A 24,582-nucleotide genomic window follows, 5' to 3' on the forward strand; every position below is an offset into this window, starting at 1 on the left:
CTTACTGAAATTACAGTTTAAAGGCACTGATAAATATATTCTTATATTGTAATTGTCAGGGGAGGGGAAGAAAAAAATAGCTTTGTGCAGCTTGAGGTATTCTGCTCTTCTCATCAATCACTTAAAATTTAGCAGGTTTTTTTTTAATTGGCAGTTACACAATGCAAGTGAAATATAAGGCTAATCTGAATTCTTACTAAAAAACCACCCCACAAACCCCAAATCCCTTCTCTTGAAAATTGAATATATATTATACAGTGCTTTTTTTCCTTCTCTTATTTTGAAATCTTAGTCAAGAATCACCAGCAAAGGAGTGTGTTTGTATTCCAGTGGTGTTGCTGAACCAGACAGGTCTGCAGCACAGCATTTTATTTTTAGACTCTAGGTTGCCATTTTTATCCTGTAAAAAATATTCATCAGCGTCTGGGTGACAGGCCATCAATTTTTTTAAATGTGTCAGACCACGTTTTTCCACCTCTCTCTATTTCTCCTTTTATGTTCTGCTATATACATTTCTTTTTTGGGGGGGAAAGGGAGAGGGGGAACGAGGGTACAGATTTTAATTCATGCATTAGATTTTTCAATTCACAGATCTTTAGCGTCACACAGTTCATTCATCTTCTGTGCTCGGCTGCTTACGCAGCTTTGCTTATTGTCTGCAGAGGGTGAACTGCTCTGGTGCAAGCAGCAAAGGCATGGGTTGGGCAAAACCAGCCTCCTGCCAGACTGGTCACCTCAGCTGCCCTCTCTGCTTGCCCCAAAATACCCCCACATGGCAGAGCTGTGGAGAAATAGTTTCATGTATGGTTTTGGGGTGCTGGTCAGGTATAAAATTGCTTCTGGGAGAAGCTATTCAAGGTCTCTTTGCAATAAATGGATATGGGCCAGCTGACTTCTAACAATAGAAAATGGGAGATCTCTTCTGGTGTGTAATACTTAGAATTGTTTAGTGCCTGGCAGGAGGGGCTCAAAGCCGCACAGTTTTTGGATGGCGAGGTAGTAACTCACTAAGTGTGAATCTGCAGCACAAATTCCATGGCACGGCAGGAGTGCCACATTGCAGTTGCTTTCTAGGGTGCTGGACTTCAGAACCTCCATGGTGCAGCTGTCCTGTTTATGTGTAGAAAACCTGAGGCTTCCTTAAAGAATTGCTCTTTGTGTCCTTGAAGAGCCTCTGGGTTGGCAGGGAACTGTTGTCATCTGAACAATTGGTAGAGCTGATGTCCCCTCCCTTTTTCCCCTGAACTCAAAGGCCGGAATCTTTCTGTAGCAGTGAGGGGAGTGGCTCTTCAGCTCTGTGTTGGAGAAGAGTTGTTGCTTGTGGGCGGTGGAAGCCAGGACAACTTGCTGCTGGAGCAGGGATTGCTTGTAACCCAGGCAGGACTCACCTGTGCGGGTGATGGGTTTTCTAGTGGTCTGGCTGCTTACTAAGACTTTTCCTGAATCATGTGGTCTCAAATGCTCACAGGGGGCTGAGAGAAACAAGAAAAAAGGGTGAATATACTATACTAGTAACTGAGGGTCTAAGTCAACTCTATCCTGATTAGTTTTATTTATAATTTTAAAAGTTTTTGAAGTCTTTGGAGCACTGGTACCTTAGATGGCTTGTTGTGGCAGGGCCAAGCTTATGATAAGTAATAGAAGGTATTCTCAAGTACAAGAGCAATAAAATTTTAAGAATGGTTGGTTACTGATACTTTTGGAGTTAGAAGTGGAGATTTAATATGCCTAAACTATATATCCACACATGCTAAACCTGCTTTAAGGGGGAGAAAATGGGTAAGATTTTGATCATATTTGTAGAGATGTAGTAGGCTGACATCTTCCTAAGGGAGGTTCTTGGGTACAATTGTGCACATTTGTTTATGGGAAGATAATATATTGTGCTTATAGTGTGCCTTGTAAACTCCTTAAATGTCTGTAATTAAAAAGTTGCTTATCAACGATAGACTTTATCAGCCATATCAAAGATATGCCTAATCATATTTCTGCTACGTGAACTAATACAGCACTTTCTCAGGGTTAAAACTTGTTTTTGCTTCTGCACAGCTAAGTAGCTGTCCTGATTTGTATCATCCCTCCCTAAATTTGGAACATTTTAATTTTTGCATATCAGAATTTGGAAACCTTAAGGAAGTGGCTTTGTAGAAGAAAGTAAAGTGGTAGGTGGTATTCCAGAAAAAATTAAGTAACCCATGTGTTTGATTTCCTATATCTGTTTTGACTATGATGGATTGAAACCACACTGTAAATAATTGGTTAAGGATTGGAGACTAGACCTATAATATCATAAAGGGTAATGATATCCAGTTGGAAGGAGTGTTATAGGAAGAAGAGATGAGGCAGCAGCTCTCTGCTTTCGTTTTCAGGGGCTTGCTGCAAGGAGGTTTGTTGGGTGAGAGTAGGGCTGGATGAATGTATGACTCCAAGGCATCTCTTAGCTTTTCAGGAGCTCAGAAGGCTCCATATGGAGGCACCCAGTGGTTCTGGGTGAGCTGATTAGGTCTGGATGGGCTTTTTAGCTGAAAGCTGGCAGGCTGTGTTTTGAAAATATATTCCTGAGAGTCTCCATAGTCTTTTGGTGCTTCTCAGTTTGTTTACTTTTGGTGTATTGTTGATGCAGTGAAATTCTACTCTGTAACTTGCATTTTGAAATGAAGCTTTTAATTCTGGGAGTAGGGAAGGAATATGGTTTTTCTGTTATGTGGAATATGGTTATTTTGGTATTTTAAATGTACTTAATTTTTAAAATTAAATTTTCAGTCTGCAAACCTGTAGTCCAAGGGGATTTTGATAGAGGCTTCCATCAAAGGGTTTCCTAAATATCTCATCTTACAAATTTTGTTATATCCATTAGATTTACTTGTTCAGTAATATATAAAATAACCTGAAAATTCACAACATCAATTTAAAGGACAGAGAGAAAGTTAAGCAAAGTGAAAGCAAAGTGATGAGTGTCATTGGCTTACCATGATCAAGAGGTAGTGGAGAAATCCAAACTAACAGATGAGTTTCAAAAAGAATAGGAGGAGCTGATACTGTCCCATGTAGGATATAGTTCACCTGGGTGGCTTCTTGTTACAGTCTGTACTACATGCTAAAGGTGTACATGGATTAAAAAAAAAAAAAAGTTATTCTAAAATACCTTAACAGCTTTATCTCATGTGGATTTGTCCAAGATCACCAGCTGTTGTTTACTAAAGTGCAGGGCTGCAAGATGGAGACAGGAGGAGCATCCTGGAGAGGTATCATTATACTTGACTTCTCAAAATCTCCCCTCAGTACCTCTTGCTGACCACTACCAAAGTCTTGGGTTGGTTGCATCTCTGTTCTGAGCTGGAAGATTTGTTCTTGGGATAAAATGGTTATACTGTGAGAAAGCTTGTCTACACTGTGTTGGGTTTTTTTTCCCTTTGCTTCCAGTAAAATGGTTGGATGTGTGCAAAGACAAAGGAACAGATGATTGCTAACATGGATTTTTTTCCCCTAATGACCCGATGCATTAGATGTGCCAAGCTTATACAGAATGATGCATTATGCTTGAAATAAACCCAAAGCTTCATTTAGAAATTTCTTCAAGACTGTGTTTTGTATAACTGCAAATAATTCAGGTCCTAGTCGTGAAGCTGTGAAAGGTCAAACAGTGTTTCAAAGGTGCAGAGAAAAGGTTGTATTTAGCACTGCACCAATTTCATGCCCACGGTCTGATCTTTAAAAAGCCATTGCAGGGTGCTGTTGGTTTTTTTCATGCCCCAAATGGAGACTGGTGTCCTCGCTGTGAATAGGGAGGTGCTTGAGTAAGATGATTTGACTTACTGCTAGCAGGATATGAGGTTCAAGAGGGAACCCCTTCCCAGTTCCAGTGCTTCATGGAACCAGAGTCTCTGCTCTGTTAGGACCACAGTGTGTTTGACTCGCATATTGTTTTTGTTTTGTATCTCTAGCTGCAGCTAGCCTCTTTCTCATGAAGAGATGAACAGACACCCTCTGGAGGTCAAATTGTATGTTGAGATGGTGGGGGAGGAAGGATAATTTCTGCGATTCCCTCTGACAACCTGAGGATGTGTAGAACCATGCACTCGACAGAATGTATAAAAAAAAAACAAACAAATTTCAGTCTGGCTTATTTTGTTTCCCATTTTCTGTCTGATCCATTAAATGGATAGTAATGAACAGATTCTTGTTCCAAGCTTGTAGCTCTGTTTCCAGAGTTAGCTCTGGCTTGACCCATATCTCAGATCTCCTCCAGCAGGTCAGGTTCCTTACTCTTATTCTGCTCTTCAGAGTCAGAAATAGGTTTTTTTTTTCCTTCTTTGAGATATAGTGATTTCCAGTTGGTTGCAAACGACCAACTTATATTGTCTTCCCAATGTTAGCCTAAACTTTTCCTTTTCTGGTGATTACTCTGTGGAAGCTTGTGAAGAGCAAACAAAACTCTTTTAAACTCATGTCCCAGAACAGCTAACTCTAAATCATCTTAGCAGCCCTTTTTTAAAATTCTTTTTTGCAGCTGTTCCCATTTAAATTACTTTATCCTATTGCTATAGGAAGCACCTCAGTGGTTATGTAAGTTGTCTTTATAGCTGCATCAGAAGGACAATTTACAGACAATTTTGTATGCAGACACTGATACCTTAGATAGAAAGACCAGATACTTTTTTTTCCCTTCCTTACAATGGTCACCTCACCTCTAAACCGAGGTAGTCTCAAGTGCGTATCTTGAATATCTGGCAATATTATGTTTTATTCCTGTGGTCTGTAGACCCATGTAATTCTTTGCAGTGTGACACTGAGATCCTTTTCCAGAACTAGGTTGTTTGTGACATTCATAAAGCATTTCCTTCTTTGTGTGCTGGTCACTAGTAACAGTGCTGAACAGGATTTGTGCTGAGATCAGTCTCGGAGGAGTGTAACTAGTCACTTGCTTTATCCTGATACAAGTCTGCTTTTGGTCTGAACCATTGTAGATGACTCCCCAGGCAGCCCCGCATGATATTCTAAGATACTTATGTTTCATCATATAAAGTTATTTTCTTTTGCTTGCTGGTAGGTCTGGAGCATTATTCTTGTCTAAACAGATCATACCTTTTAAAGGTTTGACACAGTTTGCCTTTTGATTAAAAATGGATCTAGTGCTGCATTTTATACCAGTCTCTACTTTTTCTATGCTCACAATTATTCTGACACCTTGCATAGCTTTGACTTGAAATGAAAATGCCCACAGCTTGCCAGGATCACTTGTTATCCTCTTTTGCTTGCAAGTGTTGGGTCTTTGTTGCCACGTCGCTAACTGGAATTTATTTTTCTGCCTGCTACAAATACTTAGTGAAAGAGGAAAGAAAATCTCAAATTTCTTCTAGTGACTTCTGATGTAGAGTCGTCTTTCAGCATTGCAGGCTCTAAACCCAGAGGCCCTTCTTCTGGCTGCTTAGTTTCTTCTCAGAAAAGTGACTTATCTATGCGTGTTTCCAGTGGCAAACACACTGAAAGCATTCAGACGGTGCCAGTCCTGAGCTATCTGATCTCTAAAATGTTTGTGTTGTATTCACCCCCTCCTAGAGGCAGGAAGAACCAGAAATGGTAATTTGAATGACCTCTATGCATGTGTTTCTTTGGCCTGGTCGTGCTTGCCGTGACAGTCAGCATCTGTCACGTATTTCAGAGCGATGAATAAATGAGAAATTGTTTTTGCTGAATATTAATGCTATGCAGTAACTCGTGCTGTAGTGTCTTACAGAGCACAAGGCAGCTGTAGCCTTTGCAAATGCTTAACTCAACCTGAACTGGCTTGAGCAGGTGATCTGAACAACTTACTTGCTACTGCAGAAAGTTTAATTCAGGGCAATCTTGGTTTCACCTGACATTTTCTGGATCAAAAGGCTTGAAAGGAGCAAAGGATGGGGGGTGGGGGCTTCTGAACAGGATAACAGAATTCCCACTCTCCTTCCAGACTCCCATGTCCATAATGCAGCAGCCCTTGACTAAGAAGAAAAAAAGACCTCACAGCAAAGAGTGGAGTTTGAGTGCATAAAAGACAACCAGCTTGAACTGGGAGTGTTCCCATAGAGGCAACTGGAACTGGAATTGCTTAAGCCTTGAGTGTGACTTTCATGAATTCTTCAGTATGCTTTTCTTGTAGAGATGTCTAGATTGCTTCTAGTTCTCAAATATAAAGAATCTTCAGAGTGCACTGTCCAAAACCCTTTCTTGCTGTAGTTCTGGGTGAAATAGGAACTTGTCAGTGCTGGGATATTTATAGAATATACCCACAATCCTAGCTCCTAGACACAAGCTGTTACCACGTAAGTGTTTAGTTTTGGGAATTGAACCTTTTTCTGTAGCCTGTCTTTTCAAAGCCTGGCCATTAGGTGTTAGCTCCTCTGTGCAGAAAAAAACCCTTTATATGAAAAAGAAAAAAAGAATGTACTTCTAGGATTCCAGCTTGGGTACAGATCTTTGTGATGAGGCTTCCTATTTCAGCAGTTAAATTGAGAATAGATGTGAAGTTTCTTATTTTTTGCGGAGAGTTTTCTGTTTTTATTTAATAAAAATGCAGGGAGTTGCTGCTGTCTTATTAACTTGCAGCCGGCATGCTTATCTTCTTTGTTCTTTGTTAAATATGAGCTGGCATGTGTTAGACTGCGTTAGCGTTCACTCTTTGGGACTTCAGTGGTTTCTAAATTTGGCATTGCTAAGCCGGTGCCCTGTTTGCTAGAATCAATTGGGGCTGCTATTTTTAGCAACAAAAGGGAATTGAAATAGCAATTTTCTTTCCATGTAATGGATCCCCAAGAGGAATACTGATGCAAGCTCTCTGTCATCCTGTATTCTCCCCCTCCCCAAAAGCACTCAGACGAAAGGCAGCTGTCATGGTTTGCGGCTGTATTAATCTTTAATCAATCGAGTGTTTTCTGCATTCAGGTGTTCAGGGAGAAAAAGGGTCACGACTAAGATCTGCCTAGAATAACTAAGCACTCATGCATGGTCTGTGCAGTCAGACTTTGTGGATAACGGCAGGGATAGATGGAGCAGCTAAAAATAGTATATGCTTCCAGTGTTTCTCCAGTCTATTTTTGATGCTTGATTTTGATAAGGTTGATTGGAGTCTTACTAAAAATAGCTGTTCCTAGCAAGCTGAGGACAAAAAGTAGAATATTTTTAACCAGCACAGTCTAAAGTACTTTTGTTGGCTGGAGATAATCTAGAAGCTTGGTATTGGTCAAATGCCAGTGATTTATATAAATCTGTAATAAATGAAGCACTGCTTGATGCCAAGCAGGGATAGTCTTTTCTCCCCTTGCCAGCTTTTGTTTTCCCCAGGAGCTGTCATATTCTTAATATAGCCTCTGTGTTTCGTAGCAGAAGAATCTCGAGTCTTCAGTTATTTATGGGCTGTACTTTAAACCCATGCTAAGGTTAGCTGTGCAGTGAAGTTTCTCTCAACTGCATTGCTTTGGCAATACACAGAGGGTCCTAGTTTATGTAGATGTGTGCTGCAGCTGTGACAGACCCTCACTCGTATCTGGGTTCTGTCTTGCAGGACAGGGATGGCTCTTCTGTGTGAATGGAGGATGTTGCAGACAGACTAGATCTGCAGTGACCATTTTGAAACAAATTTGAACCCTTCTCAGGGGATCGGAGATGTAGCTAGGCTACCCTCCTTGACATCTGTTAGTTAGCTTAGTTTTTTGACAGGAAGGGTGTATTCCCAAATTGCTGGACCCACATCTGTCCATGGAGAATAACATTGCTGATGGCCTGAGTTCTCCCTCCTAGGTAATGACATGCATGAGTGCATCTGCAGTACTCTGAAAGATTGCCTAAAAACTCGGGCTTTTCTGAATGAAAACAGGAAAATGGCTGAACCAAAATGAATTTGTAGTTTGAAGAGACGAGTAGAGAACATGCCTAAGAGTTGCTAGCTTCATTGTGCAGGTAGTCAAAGCACTGCAAGGAGTATGCCTGGTGCTGTTTGCTAGAGGCCATATGGATAAAGGTATTCTGTGCTTTATCTCCATTAGGCATCTCAAAAGTTCATTTTGCTGTGGAAAACGTGTGTTTGTATCTGAAGGCAGGCTTGATCTCTTTAAGCTTTTTTTTCACTGTAGTCTAACCTTGAGTTGGGGAGTCACGAATCTATAATCTTGTTTCAGCGTGATTGCTCTGCAGAACTGCAGTAGAATTTTCTATGCTTGCTGTTGCTCCCTCTCCCTGTTTCAACACTGGTCCTTGCTCCTTTGCTTGAGATGAGATGATTTCTACATGCCTGCCTCATGTTTTACTGCACCACTCTTTGCTTTTGTTTTAAGATGTCCTGGCTGCATGAGAAGCGAGTAAAATGTTCTCCCTGGGCCTTGAATACTCACTTCAGTCACAAAACAGACTGCCAGTGACTACTGGGTTCTGCTTTTGCCTGGCTCTGGAATGGCAGTACCTTTTTTATGAGCAAGGAATACAACTCTATTGTACCTCTTAGGAGGTGGTGGATGTTTTTTGGTGACCTCTTATTTGGCAATTACTGGCAATTTGCCACTTAGTGGCAGTTACTGCTTATAAGCAGAAAAAGCATGTGAGTTCCCCCACACGGTTGGTGGCACTTTATCTCTCATATTTAGCCATGGGCTGTGGGATTTCTGAAGGATGCAGGTGCTATTGGAAACATTTGTGTATTTACCCCTATGTAAGGCTTCTGGAGACTCGTCCATATTTTCATCCCCTAAAGTACCACTGGTCATTTTAATCTTCTAGACTAAAGTCACTCTCTGGTTGCATGTGTGCCACAGGCTTGGTCTATGGCTTCTTTGATTACAGGAAAGCTGTTCCCTTTTAGTGCAAGATGACACGTCTCACAGACTGGTGAGGTTATCTAACTTTGTTTATCGAGGGTTGCCAGTTTGGCTACTGGCCAGGAAATGTTGCCAGTGCTTGTGAACTATGTCATACCTCTTGTATATGGGCAAAAGCTATGAAGCATTAGAAAGTAAGTTGACTCGGGGGTATTAAAGTGTAGAGAATTAATGAGCTGTGTCTGTCAATAACTATTCTGGTAGTAGAGGCTGTGGTGGGTGCCTGTATAGCTGTATCTTCAATTAAAGAGATCACCGTAAGAGGTCAAAGTTGTGTAGTTTAACTCCAAGTGGGAGTTGAAAAGTCTGTGGGGGGAGGTGTGAGTTTGTTTTTTCTTTATTCTCTTCCCACAACCACATAGGAAGCAAAATTCTGGCACAGCCATTAGGACAAGGATGCTATACTGAACTGAGGTGTAGATTTTGGTGATTTAGGGAAAAGATTACATGACATATTAAGGATAATACTGTAATAAAAATTTAACTGCTGATTTGTGATCTTGTGCTGATGACTTGTATATATACAATGGTAATTGTGGCGTAACCTCCTCCAGCAGTGGGAACAGATGATGCCCCATACTGCTCTCATTGTTTGGAGACCTTGATACTACATTGGCAGTTTCTTTTTGCACCCTATCACTGCATCCAAAGCATGGGTGGGTTCACAGTAATTTATACTAAGGTGGTGTACCCTAGTGGCTAGCATGAATAATGATTTTAGTCTTATCAGCTTTCCAACTTCTTGTCTACCACGCCAAACAGTGTAGGGTTTGGAATATAAGACTGTTTATGTAAAACTGGAATGAAAGCTAGAATTAGATGATGCTACTATACATACATCTGTCACTGATTACAACAGTGATTATGCCAGTCTTACCCAAAATGCCGTTTCCTAGAAGAGCAAGAGATGTTTCTTTCAGTGTGCTGGACTCACTAGGGCCAGGCTTTGTGGACTCTGACTCAGAACAGGAATTTTTAGACAGGCTTTTTTTGCAACGTAAAAAAGATGATGTACATGTCAGCTCTCTAGTCATGCATATACTAGTTTCAAAAAAGGTTCTTGAGATGGGACTCTGTTCCAGGTGAGGACTAATTATTTTGTGAAATACCATGTGTCCTAAGCTGCTGAGGACTGGCCAGTGGGGGCTTCCTAGGGTAGAACATCTCCAGCCCAATGCCTGTGCACATATTGATTTATTAGGAGTGAACTCTTCTCAGAGTATGTTGTGTTACTGGATACCTTCCCTTATTTTTTGTCCCCTGACTGTTAGGGTTGCAGGGGAAAAGGCAAAGATGGGTGTTGACTTCTTTGTCTAAAATTATCCAATGGTGCAATATAAGCTTCCATTCAGGCAAACATTTACTTGGTGGGCTCACACACAAGTCGCCTGGGCACTCTTCTTGCTTCTCTCCTGGAGACAGCAGATGGCTGAAGTGGGAAGCTACTACAGTTAGTCTGACTACTGAGTAAATGTGTATAATCACATTTAGGTGCTGGTGCAGCTTTCTTGTATAGACAATAACTTATTTCTGTCCTACTTGCTTTGCCTTCTTTAAGCTCTGCCAACTGCAGTCAGTTTGTAACTTTTGTTGGAAGGCAGTCTGTAGAAGAAACAGAATTCAAAAGCTTTTAATACACACTTGGAGTCAAACTAGCTTGGGCACATCAAGTTGATAGTAGAAACTTAGTTGAACACTGACACAGCTTTGGAGTGGTTGAAACTGCAACATTTCTCTCCAGTATGGAAGCTTGAGATGAATGTAATCAATATGAAAATTTTAAGTGACTTCCTAATGTACAAGCTTTAGGTCATCTAAAATGTGGAGGAAGAATTGGTGGCTGAATATTGACTTCTGTGATGTTGGTCCTATCAGTTGCCTTTACCCCACCTCTTTTCCCTGATTTTACAATGTAAAGTCTAAATTTTGCTTTCTGCCCTGGCAGATTCCTGTCAGGGCAGCCTTTCTGACCCTCCAAACTGCTCACCAGGATCCAGCAAATGAGTAGTAACCAGAGCTGGCTGAACTGGCCAGCAGCAGGCCAGGTCTGTGCCAGTGCATGTTTCCCATCTCAGTCTGTGGGTGCTGACCTCCATAGCCTCTCCCGGTGCAGCTGTAGATGGGAAATCCATTTGCTTGGAATGGGAGGGAACTGAGCCAGGTGGCTTTTCTCAAAGGGCCTTAGGAAGGGAAGTGTGGCCTGAAAAAAAGGGGTTTTAGGTTAGGTGTTGGAAAGCAGTCCTTGTACTGTTTGTTTTTCAAGATGGTTGAGCATGGAGCAGAATATAGTTATCCTTCTCCACATGGAACCACTAATTAAATGGTGGTCTCAGTGTCATCTTGTGAGGAGTTCCCTTATTGCTAAGAAAAACTAGCTGCATACTATCCTGAGGCCTTTTCCTGCAGCAGAAACAAAACAGGGATGTGTATTAACCAGGAGTCTGTTTCTGTAGGTGATGGCTCAAGCACTGCTTTTTTCCTGATGGGATTTTGTAATTTTCATGTACATCAGATTTAGTTAAATTTCTCACATTCTGTTCTGGAGGGTACTTGAGTCTCTGGACTACAGGTTATTTTAATTTGAACTTGGACTTATAAAGGGAAAAAAACCATCCTGTTACTCACACTTCAGTTAGAAATCCCTGATCTTCAGCTTATGTCTCGTGCTCCAGCTGATTCCATTACCATTTACCTAAGCAATGGATTCAATAAATGAGTAAATATCCTTGACTGAAACTACTTGTACTTTACTAAGCCTTTAAAGGGCTACAGGTGCTTTTTGGAGTCCCTGCCTCATGGAGCATGCATTTTTGGCTGCAGCTGCTAGAACTGGAATAACTTGCAGTGTCAGAAAACAGTGTTTTGAAATGCTGAGCTTGTTATCTGGGAATAAAACCATTAAGTCTGTAAATTCTGAGTTGGAAGAGAAGAAACAATCTAAGTGGTAAAGGGAATGGCTCTTCTTTAGGTGCCTCACTAACTATGGTGAAAGAAACAACCCCTTTCATCAAGTCACTGAAGTTGAATGTTTTCCACATTGGGCCAGCTTAGAACTTGTCCAGTTACTGTTGTGATCCTTATGGGGAGGGGTCCTGGTACTGTTTTCACTGTACTCCTGTGTGCTCCATTGTTTTGCTGAAGCAAAAATTACTTTTATGATAATACATAATGTGAATCCCAGGTCAACAAGGCTGAAACTGAAGCTTGTTAAAGGGAACATGCTGTCCTCCAGGACTGTTGTGTGTCTGGCTGAATGGGTAACAATATTGGTCCAAGTTTGGTTGCAGGAAATGGGCTCCTGGGAAAGTATTCTTCATTTCTTCCCTAAAGTCTGATTTTTATTGGTCATTTGGACCCTTGCTTCACCTTCCTTACATGGCTTTGTTTCTGTACCAAAACTGTCACTCACACTTCCCTAATGGTGGCTGGATAGGAAGTGGCAGAGCAGTGTGACACAGATACTTTATGGTTTTCTCAATAAAATTCCCTGGCACTGACAGTGCAGCAGCCAGAGCTCTGTTCAGCAGCTGGAGCATCCAGTGTGTGCAGTATGCATATCCTTATCGTGCTGGAGTTATGTCATCTTGGAAATAAACCCTGAAACCAGGGAGGGGATAAACATATATGCATGTACCTTCATCTGTGGTCATCTGTGAATTTCACTTAAATCAGGGATATGACTGGATCTTTATTTCTAGCCTGTTCCTGAATTGTTGCTGGACCATTCAAACTGAAATAGGACCTTTGCAGCAGTTTAATCTTTTGTTATTATAGCTACTTATTTATAGGTAGCAGGCACAGAGACTGAAAGGGTTACAGCATTTCCTAGCTGTTATTACTCAAACAGAAATATTCTGGCTGCAGTTTGCATGCTGTTAGAGGGGATCTGCAAGCAGTAACTAATCAAATCATCTGCAAGCACATCTCCTTCCAGTGCTCCAAAGGGATGCTATTGCTGAATCCCAATGCCATTCAGCACCTCTGTCTGCTATGACTTTCATTCAAATAGAGGTTGACCTGAGAGTTAAACCAACACTCCCAGTTCACTGTTCTGAAACATTAAACAAGTCCAGTTATTTGGCCATGGCTACATTCAGTGATAAGCAGAGGAAGCACAAACCAAGCTCTTCTGATCTGATAAAAGGACAAACAGAAAAAATCCAGTATGTTCTGTGGCTACTTGGAGAGTGAGAGCAGAGACAGGTAAATGACAGGTTGGACAGGAGAGGTAAAAATGTAAGGATGTTGAGGTGTGGGTGTTGGGTTCGGTGAGAGGAAAAAGCTGAGAGAGAAAAAAAAAGTGGCGCTTAATTTACTTGCACAAAAAGAGGTTGGAAAAGCAGTTTCTGTATGGAGGAATTGCTATTTACTGGGATGATCAGCTACTAGTGTGGCGAGAGCCCGGGAATAATCTGTCAAACTAATGGCATGTTGAGTCACTCACAGCTTCTCAGCTTGTGGAAAAGAATCCTAGAAAGACTTGAAGCTTGACTCAGATCCAGTCACCCACAGGTGAGAAAGTTTAAGCTGCAGAAGCCCAGCTTGCAACTGATGCCTGGATCAGTCGCTCATACTAGTGCTGGTGAGCACAATGGCCATAAGGAACTGAAATCTGCTGGAGGAACACTAACAGAAAGCTGTTGCCTGTGTCCTAAAATCTATTTTCTTGGATGCTTACTGGATTTGAGATACTTTTTATTTTACTGTACAGTAAAACTAAGTTGGCAGCTGGTTTAATAGTCACAAATCAGCTTTTTTTTAAGTTAAATGGCTTGGAAATCTCTTAGTCCACAAAGTTTCTGAAGAAGAGTATTAGGACAGAGGCCTGGCTTTAGAAGGAGTGCTGAACCTGATTCTTGAAACACATTAGGCTCCTAATTCCCTTTCTTTCTCTCCTTTCTTACCTATGGAAAGGTTTTAGTGTGAGTTCTTAAACTAATTTCATAGGAGTTGTACACCTGTTCCAGAGACTTTGATGTGTTTCTGTCTGGAATGAGTACTTTAATAGCCTACAAAGAAACACACACATTGCAATTACTTCTGTGAAGCAACTAATGCAGATTTGTCTTTTTTTTTTTTTTTTTTTTGTTGCAGTGGTCACGGGAGCTACTGATGGGATTGGAAAAGCCTATGCAGAAGAGGTAAGAATTCTTACCACTTGGAAGTCTGTCTTGATTCTTGGCAATACGTCAAGCTGTCTCAACTCCGTCAAGCTGCATGTGATATTTCCTCACCTTCTTAACATAGATATCTGTGGAGAAAGAGGTCTCCTACCTTGCCTTCCTCTGCTAACCAACCAAAAGTTGTATTTCTTTTTGTTAGTTTCTTTTATTTGTGAACTATATTTTCAGCTCTTACCTTGTCCTTCAGTTTTTATTTTTAACTTCCTTCGTTTTTAAAAGAATTTTAACTTTCTCAGCCCTTAGTAATTCCTTTTGGTACTTCCAGGCACTGACTAAATAGCATTTACAGCTGCCAGCAGTAACTTCCAATTATTTTCTCTAGTTCATGAAGTCTCTGAAGCTGGGTTTTACCTTTATCTCTTCTACTGTACTTTTGCTCTTGATGGATATGTGGGCTCCAAATATATTTCATATACTGGAATGTATTGCTTAAGACAGAAAGTGCCTGTTAGTATAGGGTAATTTAGCCTATAAGCCCAGAGAACATAATGACAAATAGTGCTGACTACAACAATTTATAGCAAAAATAACTTTAAACTCAGCATTAGTATCAGAGTGAGCCTGTCTGTGCTCATTTTTGTGTTCTCTGAAACACCAGCATGATTTTGTGTGAGATCAGCTGTCAGAGTTTCCCTTTTCCTTAATTTTTTCCTATTTCTTTTTTTTTTTTTGTTTTGCAAAGCCCACGGGGAAAATGGCATTCCTCTTCATGGGTAGTCCTTGTCCTTTGGATTTCCTGTCATCCAGATGTGCCTTGCCCTGCTATCTGCAGCTCTAGCCCCCAAATTGATTTCTACTTTGCAGGAAGTAGTACTTCATAGTCCTAGTTTGAGAAAGGGGAGTTGGCTGCAAAAGGCATTAAGCCTGGTGCCAGCAGCACCTGACCCTGGCATATTGCTCATAGCTGCCAGGTACCCCAGTTACATGGCACCAAAGCAAATGATGCAACACTTAATTTTTAACTGTCTAGAGCAAGTGGAAGGAGGTTACTGTGCCCACAGCAGAGCATTATCAGGAGGAAGTCCTCTGGTGTGGGAGACACCCCCTGAACATCATGGGAGATTAGTTTCAGGATCTATATGGCAAGGCACTGGGTGAATAAAATGAGAGCTTGCTTTATGTTCTGTAATGTCTCTAAGAACTAGGCTGCTTTTGAGCATGGAAGTCTGCTGCTGGCTGACTCCTGCATTCAAACCCCTATTAGGAAAGCATCACAAGTATGAGATACTGTTGGAAAACAATGTCTATTACAGCTGCCTTGCAGTAATTGCTGTAAGCAGAGGGCACCCCAAAGGGTACAGGTACTCATTCTTGGGCTACAGAATAAAACATACTTCGAGTTGTAGTTATTATTGTTACTTAAGCAGTTATTTAGAATAAAACACAAATCCTTCCTTTGACAGCTTAAATGGATGAAGAATACTTTGATAAAGTCAAGTGTGGATGTGGGGTGAAATGTGGAATAACTGAAGAGACATCTCAGTCTTTAACTCTAGAGACATCTACAGAAGTCTGCCAGAAGAGGCTTGATTTTCTACTAAAAATTCCCTCCTGGCTACTATAAATTCTGCTGGCATATGGCTGCTTGGGCCTTGATGGCTGTGATTATAGTCATGTAGACAACTTTGTTTTCCTTGGAGGAATTTGTGAGAATTGTAACTGTGTGTTGAGAATTGCCTCTTTGAAAGTTTGATATGGTCTCACTGGAAAGTGATGGAAGAGAGCATTATGAGTGTGTGGAATCTTGGGTTATACTCTGTTCTGTAGATTATTTTCCTTTTCCAAGCAAAGAACTGTTTCTATATTTTCACTCTTGCAGTATTAAGACCTTTAATCTTTGCCCAGCACTGATATCCTTATCATTGCTAGATCAGCCTTTTGTGAAAGGTTTCATGTTTTGAGGATATGGTGAGGAGTCAGTATTCGTTGGCTCTCTATTGTTATCCTTTGTTTGTTTTTGAAAATCATTAGTATAAATTCAACCTTAGCCTTATTTGTGTGCTGGTGATAAACTAGAGGTTGTGATCCCATTGCTTACTCTGCAGTACTCTACTATGCACATGTGTGGAAAATGTGGTAGTCACTAACGTGGCATTTAAGAAAATCAAACACCTCCATTCATCAGCTCCAATAGAATGGTAACCCTGGCTTGCATCAATTCTTAGGCTACAAGGGTAGCTTCCCAAGATATGCTACTCTGGGTGAGTTTTTATGGTAAGTTTTAAGGTCCTGTCATTCAGCCGTTTCAGGACCCTAAGGATATTGGCCAAAGGGACAAGTGTAATCACAGTCTATCTACGAAGCAAGTGGGTCTTCCTTGATTCCTATATAAAAACAAAATTAGTAACTGGGATCTTGGGGATCATTATCTCTCTTTGGATGATTGTGTTTCCTTTCAACCAACTAGGTCTATACCAGTGAAGGCAGAGTGCTCATCAGGCACCTTAATTGAACTTGCTCTCAAGTGCTGTATCTTTTTCAAGTTTGATTACTTCTCTTTGTGATATTTGTTCCTAGTTACAGGGTCTTCTGTTGGCTCTTTTATGTGCTTTCTACTTAGAACTCCACTTGCAAAAGGGTTTCCAATTTCAGATTGCAAACTACTTCTCAGAGTGCATCCCTTCAGTGTGAACATAGCAGAGGTTTCTCTCAAGCTCGCCCTTGTGGTGGAAATTCTCTAAATGTGGTGAAGTTCCATTGACTGGATGTATTGGCATCACTTTACTTCCTTGGCTTTTGAGACAAATGCAGGTGAATACTTATCCATTAAGCCGAGGTACCTACTGAAGCACTCTGAGAACCCAAGGGTCATGACTGCTGAAAGAGAGCAAACTCCTCTGTCTGCAGTCTGGAGGTTTGCATCCATGAGGAAGATCTCTGGAGCTTTTTGCCTCATGGGACGACAGCTATTTTGGATTCTGAGTAGATTGTCCTAGCAGGTTAGGTAATTAAGGCCTTCACTGCCTTGATCCTGTGGAATGAAAGTGCTATTCCCTTCTTCTTGGTGCCTTCCAAGCCTACTATGGGCTTCATGTAAAGTGTGTTCCAGTGAGCCAGGTGCTTCTCTGCAGTTGGCTGAATGTGTTCATCCCTTTCAGACAGTAATTCTTGTAACACCGCATCATTTCCTGAAGCCTGAAGGCTTAAGTTGCCTGTGAGCCTGAACCTGGCACCTGTTTGCTGGTGATTCCTGTGGTGTCTTTGGTGTCACCACACCTCACTCTATGCTCATGAGATCTAGTATGAGTTTTCTACTGCTTAGAGATCACACCTGGAAGCAGAGAGTTCACTGATGAACTCCACCATACCTCTGTCTGACAGAATACTGCTTTGCATACTCCTGCTAGAAAAGTAGACAGCTTTAAGCCACTTCAGGTTGCGGCTGTACTGTGGTGTAGTGTTTTGAGGTTTTTGGGTCTTTGTGTTTTGTTGATTAGTTGGGATTTTTTGTTGTTGTGGTTTTTAAAAAATTCCATCAGAGTCCCATTCTCATCAGCTTCTGAAGGCAGCAAAGGAGCTTTATTGGAGCAATGACAACATACATGGTTTTTATGTGTAGGTCTTAAGTGTCTAAAAGGCAGAGCCACTTTGAACTGTGGATAGAGATATTGTTTCTACTTACAGTAGTCACAAACATAATTTTCATTTCAGAGTAATTCAGATATGTAACTTTCTTCCTGCAGACACTTTTCAATTGAGTTGTTGGATCTCATTTTAAACTTGCAGTGGCAGGTCTGCTTTGATAACCAGGGTATGCTCTTGCCCCATCTTAATTTCCTCAGATAGCTTCCCTAAAAGAGTTTTAGAAGTAAATTAACCTTAATACCTATGAGTAGTACAAAGTAAGAGTGGAGCCTTACTAAAGGGAGGAAGTATTGAGTTGCAACGCACGTGTTCAAGTGACCGTGGATATCTTAACTTGACATGTTAAACTTCATTATGGGTAATAATATCTTTGCTCTGACTTGCAGAGGTAGTGTAAAAGTTCTGTAAAATATCCACTGTTTGTTTTCTATCTTATAAATGTGCCTATCCACCTCTATTAGATGACTGAGAAGATAGCATGGTGTGAAGGGAGTTAAATAATAAATAACATGGAAGTATTTATCCTGGTTTTCCCCTTTATATCTCTATTTAAAATTGTATTTTTTTCAGACTTGCTGGTCATATATTGTTGGGATGTTTGATGAATTTTGCAAATGCTTTGATTAGGTTACTAACTTGGAAGTGATTTATGACTATTCTAATGTCTCCTGTTTTGTCTTCTTGCAGTTAGCAAGACGTGGAATGAAGGTGGTTCTAATCAGTAGGTCAAAAGAAAAACTGGACCAGGTTTCTACTGAAATAAGTGAGTTAAAACTTCTTCCCTAAACTTCACTGGCATGCTTATAAATAAATGCAATTGCACATGAATTTCATACATGCTAATATGTACAGCTCTGATTTTGAAAAGAGTTTGCTCTTGTGCACAGTGCAAATGTTACAGATATAAGTGGTAAAGGCCTTGCAGTTCAATTTTACAGCTCTTCACATTTAACTTCTGAGAACAATAGGGCTTAATTCTGGAATAAGTACTCCTAAAACTGTTAGTCTTCGATAAGAAAAGCTTACCAGGCCAGACTGAAATACCACCTATTCACATAGTAGCAGTTGTCTAAAATCATAATAAGGCAAGAAACATGCAGTCACTTCTCCATTTGAATATTCTCTCTGTCTCTCCAGCCATAAGGGTGGTTTCTTTGCAACTAGAAGTTGTTGAAAGTGTTTTCTTTGTTTTTTGTTGTCTTACCAAGTATACAGATTTATTGTGGGTAGCTTGCCCCATCTCCCTCTTTTTTGTTTTGTTTGAATAAACTACTCAAAGAATATATTAGAGACCTGTAAGTTCTTTTGAGGTGATGAGTGTTCATAGTCATAAGAATATATGGAATGAGTTAATGTGTTTAAGAACCTGTATTAGGGATTGTTTCTTCAGTAAGTGTGTAGTAAATGGCTGTAATGGAAAAATAAGGGAGCAACTGTAGTGTTTCAATCACAAATGGGTATTTCTACAGGATCAGTTAGGAAAAAACTTCCTCAAGTCTCATGCTGACAAAGGATTTCCCAATCAGAGAAAAGTATAATCTAAACCACAAGAATTCCTCTTCTAATCTATATCTCTTTTATTAGGGCATATTTCATGCAAGGTTATTAGTTTGTGCTGTGTATGTCAAGATAAAGTGAGAAATATAACCATGTGAAAAGGTTTTGATAAGCAGAAGTTGTGTACTATAAAGCAGGTGTCTCAGCATAATGATGTTGGGCAAAGAAACCTTTAAGATGATGCTTCTGTGCTACCCTCCCTTGTCTTGCTTAGGCTTTCTAAAATGGTTTGTGTATGTAATGCAGATAATGGTAAGAACTGCTCTCTTTCCAAGGTCATAAATGTATAATTTTGGCTTAAGTTTACTAAAAATTCTGTGTATTTGTTAGTGGCACTGTTTTACTATAAAGCATAATCCCCTAAGTCAAGAGTCAACACACTGTGCTGTATGAAGTTGTAAAGGATTGCTGAGTGTAAGTAAGGATCACTGAAAAACTCAAGGACTTCAACTTGCTAAACAGTAGCTGTTGTACTAGATCTGTAAATCAGGGCATACAGTTCTGTTGATATTGATGTCACTATTTCTGGCTTTTAGTGTCCAATGTAAGATGGCATATCAAAGTGTTTTTTAGACAGAAAATTATTCTTTCTTATGTGTATGTTTAAGTTGTAGAGAGCATTCCTTCTTAGAGCAAAGTTGTCATCAAGCTCTATCTTCCACTGATTTGGAAGTAAGTGGCATTGTTCATTAGTATCCTTCATTTAAAGCTGTCACTGCAGTGTCGGGACCTACCTGTGACACTCTGGTCAATGTAGTGACAATGTAAATGCAGCAGAATAGCTGTCACTGCCTGGGTAACCTGTCTCACTGCTGAAGCTTGCTGCCTGTACATAAGGAAGATACAACAAGGTGGTGTTTTTTGGTGGCTCACTGCAGTAGCTGGATGATAGTTTGCTGCATTTGTGTGGGCATGTGCAGTCACGTTTCTAGCAACGTTACATAAACTTGTTTTGCCAAGTCAAACTATAACTGAAAGACGTTTCTACAAATAGTCTTGTTCAGGAATGAAACACCTATGCATGAAGTGGCAAGCTTCTTGAGAGTGGTCATAACCCCTTGTTTAACAGTTTGGGTATCTCTTTCTCTCTGGGAATTAAGCATGATGCTGACAAGATAGATAAATCTACTCCTTTAAGCTTCAGCACTAACATGGTAGCTGCTGGGGGAGGTTCTCAGATTAAAAAAATAGGTACATTTCCCTATGTGAAGCAGCCTGTAATGCATAATTACTGTTAGGCCTCACCCAAACATTTTTCTGCTCCCTTTCCTAAACCGTTCTGAAATGAGATGACTCATGCTGGGTTTTCAGAACACTTCTTTTGACAACACTGAGCTACTGAAAAGTATATCTTGTTCATCGTGGCATATACTGAAGGATTAGGATAGTCTGCATGAACAAGCAAGCCTGAGTTGCACTTTCAGATCCTGCTAGGTTTTAGCTGGACAGAATTGTCTTGTATTCAGTCCCATGTGGTCTCTGCAGTCTGCTCAGATGTTGTCATATATAAGGTGGGTGACTTTTTTAATGCTAAGTCTGTAATTACCTAAACGGTTCCCTTGCAGGCTTCTAAGGTAACTTTAAACTTCTTTATAGTGGTCCATTGTTCTTCAAATTGGCATAGAGCTTGCTCCTCTTGAGTAATGACTCTTAATCACTTTAAGGAAGAATACATGTTTAGCTAATTCCAGTTCTTTGAGTTGTGTGATTCTGTGCATGTTTTCAGTTTGCTCCTCCTTTTCATTAATCAATCTCATGCTTATCCTATTGAATGGATAGATACACTCTGTCATAAATAATGACAGGGATTTTGAGACTCAGGTGTGTTCATTCTACTTCAGAAGACTCATCTGCTCATAGGGTAGACTTCTACTAGGTGTGACATCTATTTACAAATTACAAGTTGTATAACCACCATCATAAGGGAAATACTCATATGTCTTTCTGCATGTTAAATGCCAGCTGACCTGGAGCTGATTTTTTTAATGTGCATATGCACATTAAAGTAGCTGAATTGATGTTATGGGAACACCAGATGTTCTGAATGTGCAGCTCAGTTTGAGCAACAAAAATTAGTGGGTTAATTACAAGTTTTTGAAGACTTTAAAAGATTTTTCACTGTGTTTTCAAGCATGTTTTAAAGCTTTTTTTTTTTTTAGAGTACTTAGGTGTTGTAGGATTTGCCATAAAAGAGCAATTCTGCTTTTTGTTCCCTAAGAAATATGGATATAGGGATAATATAGGATAGAATAGGGAGAACATCGGATAATAGGGATACTCTATTAAGAAATAGAGTATCGGCTACTGACTGAAGAAAAAATTTAGAATTTCCTCTTCAGTCGTCATGGACAACCTTTATGAGGAATTATATAAGTTTTATGGAAGTATATTGGATCTTTTAATCAAGTTGTCAGGCACAAGCACAGACTATTAAGGTCACTGTAAAAAAGGCTTCCCTAGTTTAGTTCATGCTGCTTCACTGTTCCACCACTTTTCTGAAGTGTCTGATGCATTGCATTGTTAAACACTTCCAAACATTCAGGGAGGATCAGGAAAAAAATTTCTCTGTGAATGGAGACAATTGTTTGAGTGCCACATGTTGAGTCTATTCCCTGATTTGCTGTATTTAATAATGAGCATGGTCCAAGACATCTCAGGTGCTCTGTGCCAGCAGTTGGTTCTTGAACCATGGATTTGCAGGCAGAAAAGCTTCAGTTACTGCACTGGATAAGTTTTTCCTGAGGGAATTGAGAACTACTTTGCTGTAGAAACTCATTACCCAGGGGCTGCAATATGAAGAATGTAGTGCAGACCAGATAAGCAAGGAAAAAACTTCAGTTTGTCTATAGGGAAATTGTCAAAAGAATTTGGTACTGGTGTCCATTTTTAGCTGGTACCTTCACAGGACACTTTATGGAGTTGAGCATGAGCTGCAAAAGCCAGGAAAACTGCTACTCCTTGCTGGTGTTTCTACTTACAAGTCTGAGTAACTACTTACTTGTAGGTGAGTGCATATAAAAGCAACGTGGCAGATTCTGTCATCTGTTATTATATAATGAAAGTCACTTCCTATGTACTGCTTTCAAGTTGGTGGTTTAGTTTTACATACACACAGATGATAAAATTGGCTCCAATTAAATTAATTGAATTTAGAGAAATCAATTGTTTTTCCAATGTATTCTCAAAAATTAACATTGGAATACACTATAAGCCTTTCATACTTGGGAACTACATACATACAGCCTTACATGCATTGGGAACTAATGTTCAAAACTTGGATTCTGCTACATATCTGTAAGAAAATACAAGTTTCTTCTATAAGAAAATAAAGATTTTTGGTAATTTTGCAAAAATCTATGTAGCTATTTCATTCCAATACATTTCCTCAGCCCAGTGTGCAGTGTATCTAAGTTGCTTGGTCATGGTAGCTTCATCTTGAACTACTCTCTAACTCTAAGATTTTGGGTATCAGTAACTGATAACTCTCATGCTTATATTCAGGATCTGTTGTGTTCTAATACTCTGGCATGATTTTTGAGTACAAAAATGGGATGTAGTGCCAAACCCAGAAATGTATCTTCCCCATTTCCTAGGTGGGTGCGTTTTACAATTTTCTTCTGCTTTCTTGGTGAAAGGATGCCCCAGGTTGTGGGCAGCATCCTGAAGCAGACCTGTTGCTGACCCCTGTGCTTGTGCCCCATCCCTCACCATGACCCACTGCAGCAAATGGGCCATGCCCCCATGACAAACCTAACCCCTGCAGATGCTCACCTGCACCTCCCTTGGAGCACTTGGCTCCTTCATCTCTGCCCTGTCTCTCAGATTTCCTCTCTGCTGCACCCCAGTACATCCTCCTCGCATTTTGGAGTTGGCAAGTAAGAATATTTGTGTTTAATAGAGGAGGTTGAAGTGCAGACAAGTTCTGAGAGGAAGGGGACATCTTTTGCACAGAAATGACAAGATTCACTTGCCTGAGCTTAACTTGAAGACAAAGTGAATCTGGCAGTTATTCTGACCTTTTGTGATCTATTTTAAGGTAAATGAATATGTTTGTAGCCTTCTATTACTTGAGCCAGGTTCAGGTTGACATACTTGAAATCCTCATATATTTCTTGAACTTGACAAAATGGCTTCAAATATTTTAGACTTGTTTTGATGCACTGAAGTCACCTTTCACATAAAGTTGTAGTGTGAGGGTCTTTGATAACAAACTCTTGAATTTAATCTCTGAAGAAAGTTTCCCTTGGATGAAGTGAAGGAAGTTCTCTTGGTTTTGCCTTGTGTGAGCCACTTACTAAAGGAGCAGTTGGTGGGCACTGTAGAAAGGATTCAAACTGAATTAATTTTCATTAATTTGTTAATAAATTAAGTAGATGACCCTGATGTAAAAAAGAGAGCTGTTGGAAAGGGAGCTTATTTTTACTTTTGAATTTTTTTCTTCTTTAAGAAGAATTCTGCTTCTGTGGCTGGATATTTTTCCCACTTAGTCCCTCTTTTTTATGGTCTTCTCTTGAATTTTCTCATTGACATTTTGTCTGGATTCATTTAAAGAAATTGAACAGAATACTTAAAGAGCAACACTTGACAGATGCCCTGCAAACTACAGGATGCAGTCCTAGAACTACTTCACCTCTTTGGAGAGTTTTGAGGTAGCAATCTGGTAGGACCATACACAGGTAAATGTTCTGCAGATGACCAGTGATATCCTTGCAGAAGGACTTCCTTTCCATATCATCTGTCAACATATGGAGTAACAGACCACGTGTCACAGGTGGTTTTAAGGATGAAAACCAGGAACTTTATTGGTCAGTGTAGGGGTTCCACAAAGCAGTAGGTGAGTTAGCAAGCTCTAGGAGATGGTGCTTTTTCACACCTGATAGGACTGAGTGAGTTTCTTCCAAAAAGAAGGTTCTTGCTGTGAATCTCACTGCCAGTGTGTTTCTATGCAGTACCTATTAATAGTTCATAAACCCAGGAAGTCCGGGGAAAGGCATGTATGAAGGTTATTTAAAATGTGAATTTGGGACTTTGGGTTTCCTTGTCTGAATATAAACACAGCAGAAGTAGCTTCATACTCTGTATATTGTGCCTGTAGGATCAGGACTAACTCTAGGACCTAATGCTTTCTTGAGTCTTAAAGCTTTACATGTTAGGTAATTGGATCAATGGGCAGGTGACTTCCTTGGTACTTTTGAAAGCCAGACTTGAACAACCAGGAATTGTCTTCCCTGCAAATGTTTGGGGTCACTGCTGCCTCTGCCTGGCAATAGTTGTGTGGGAGGATACACTGCATTTTCTGTAATGCTCAGAAACATAATGCCTGTCTCTGCTAACGACCTGTCTGTAACATAAGCCTTTAGGGATGCCAAAACAAGAGCCTCTGGGCCTTTGAACACCTTTTGTTAACATGT

At 40.2% G+C, this 24,582-nt stretch overlaps 1 protein-coding gene across 1 annotated transcript in view; it reads left to right on the forward strand.

Moving 5' to 3' along the window:
- The window catches only part of HSD17B12 (hydroxysteroid 17-beta dehydrogenase 12), an 83,063-nt gene that overhangs the window by 17,824 nt on the left and 40,657 nt on the right, over positions 1 to 24,582 (forward strand). Inside the window, 2 exon segments of the mRNA XM_036383828.1 lie at positions 13,941 to 13,987; positions 18,302 to 18,377. Of these exon segments, the coding sequence (XP_036239721.1) occupies positions 13,941 to 13,987; positions 18,302 to 18,377 (123 nt within the window).

This window comes from Molothrus ater, chromosome 6, assembly GCF_012460135.2.
Source record: "Molothrus ater isolate BHLD 08-10-18 breed brown headed cowbird chromosome 6, BPBGC_Mater_1.1, whole genome shotgun sequence".
NCBI lineage: Eukaryota > Metazoa > Chordata > Aves > Passeriformes > Icteridae > Molothrus > Molothrus ater.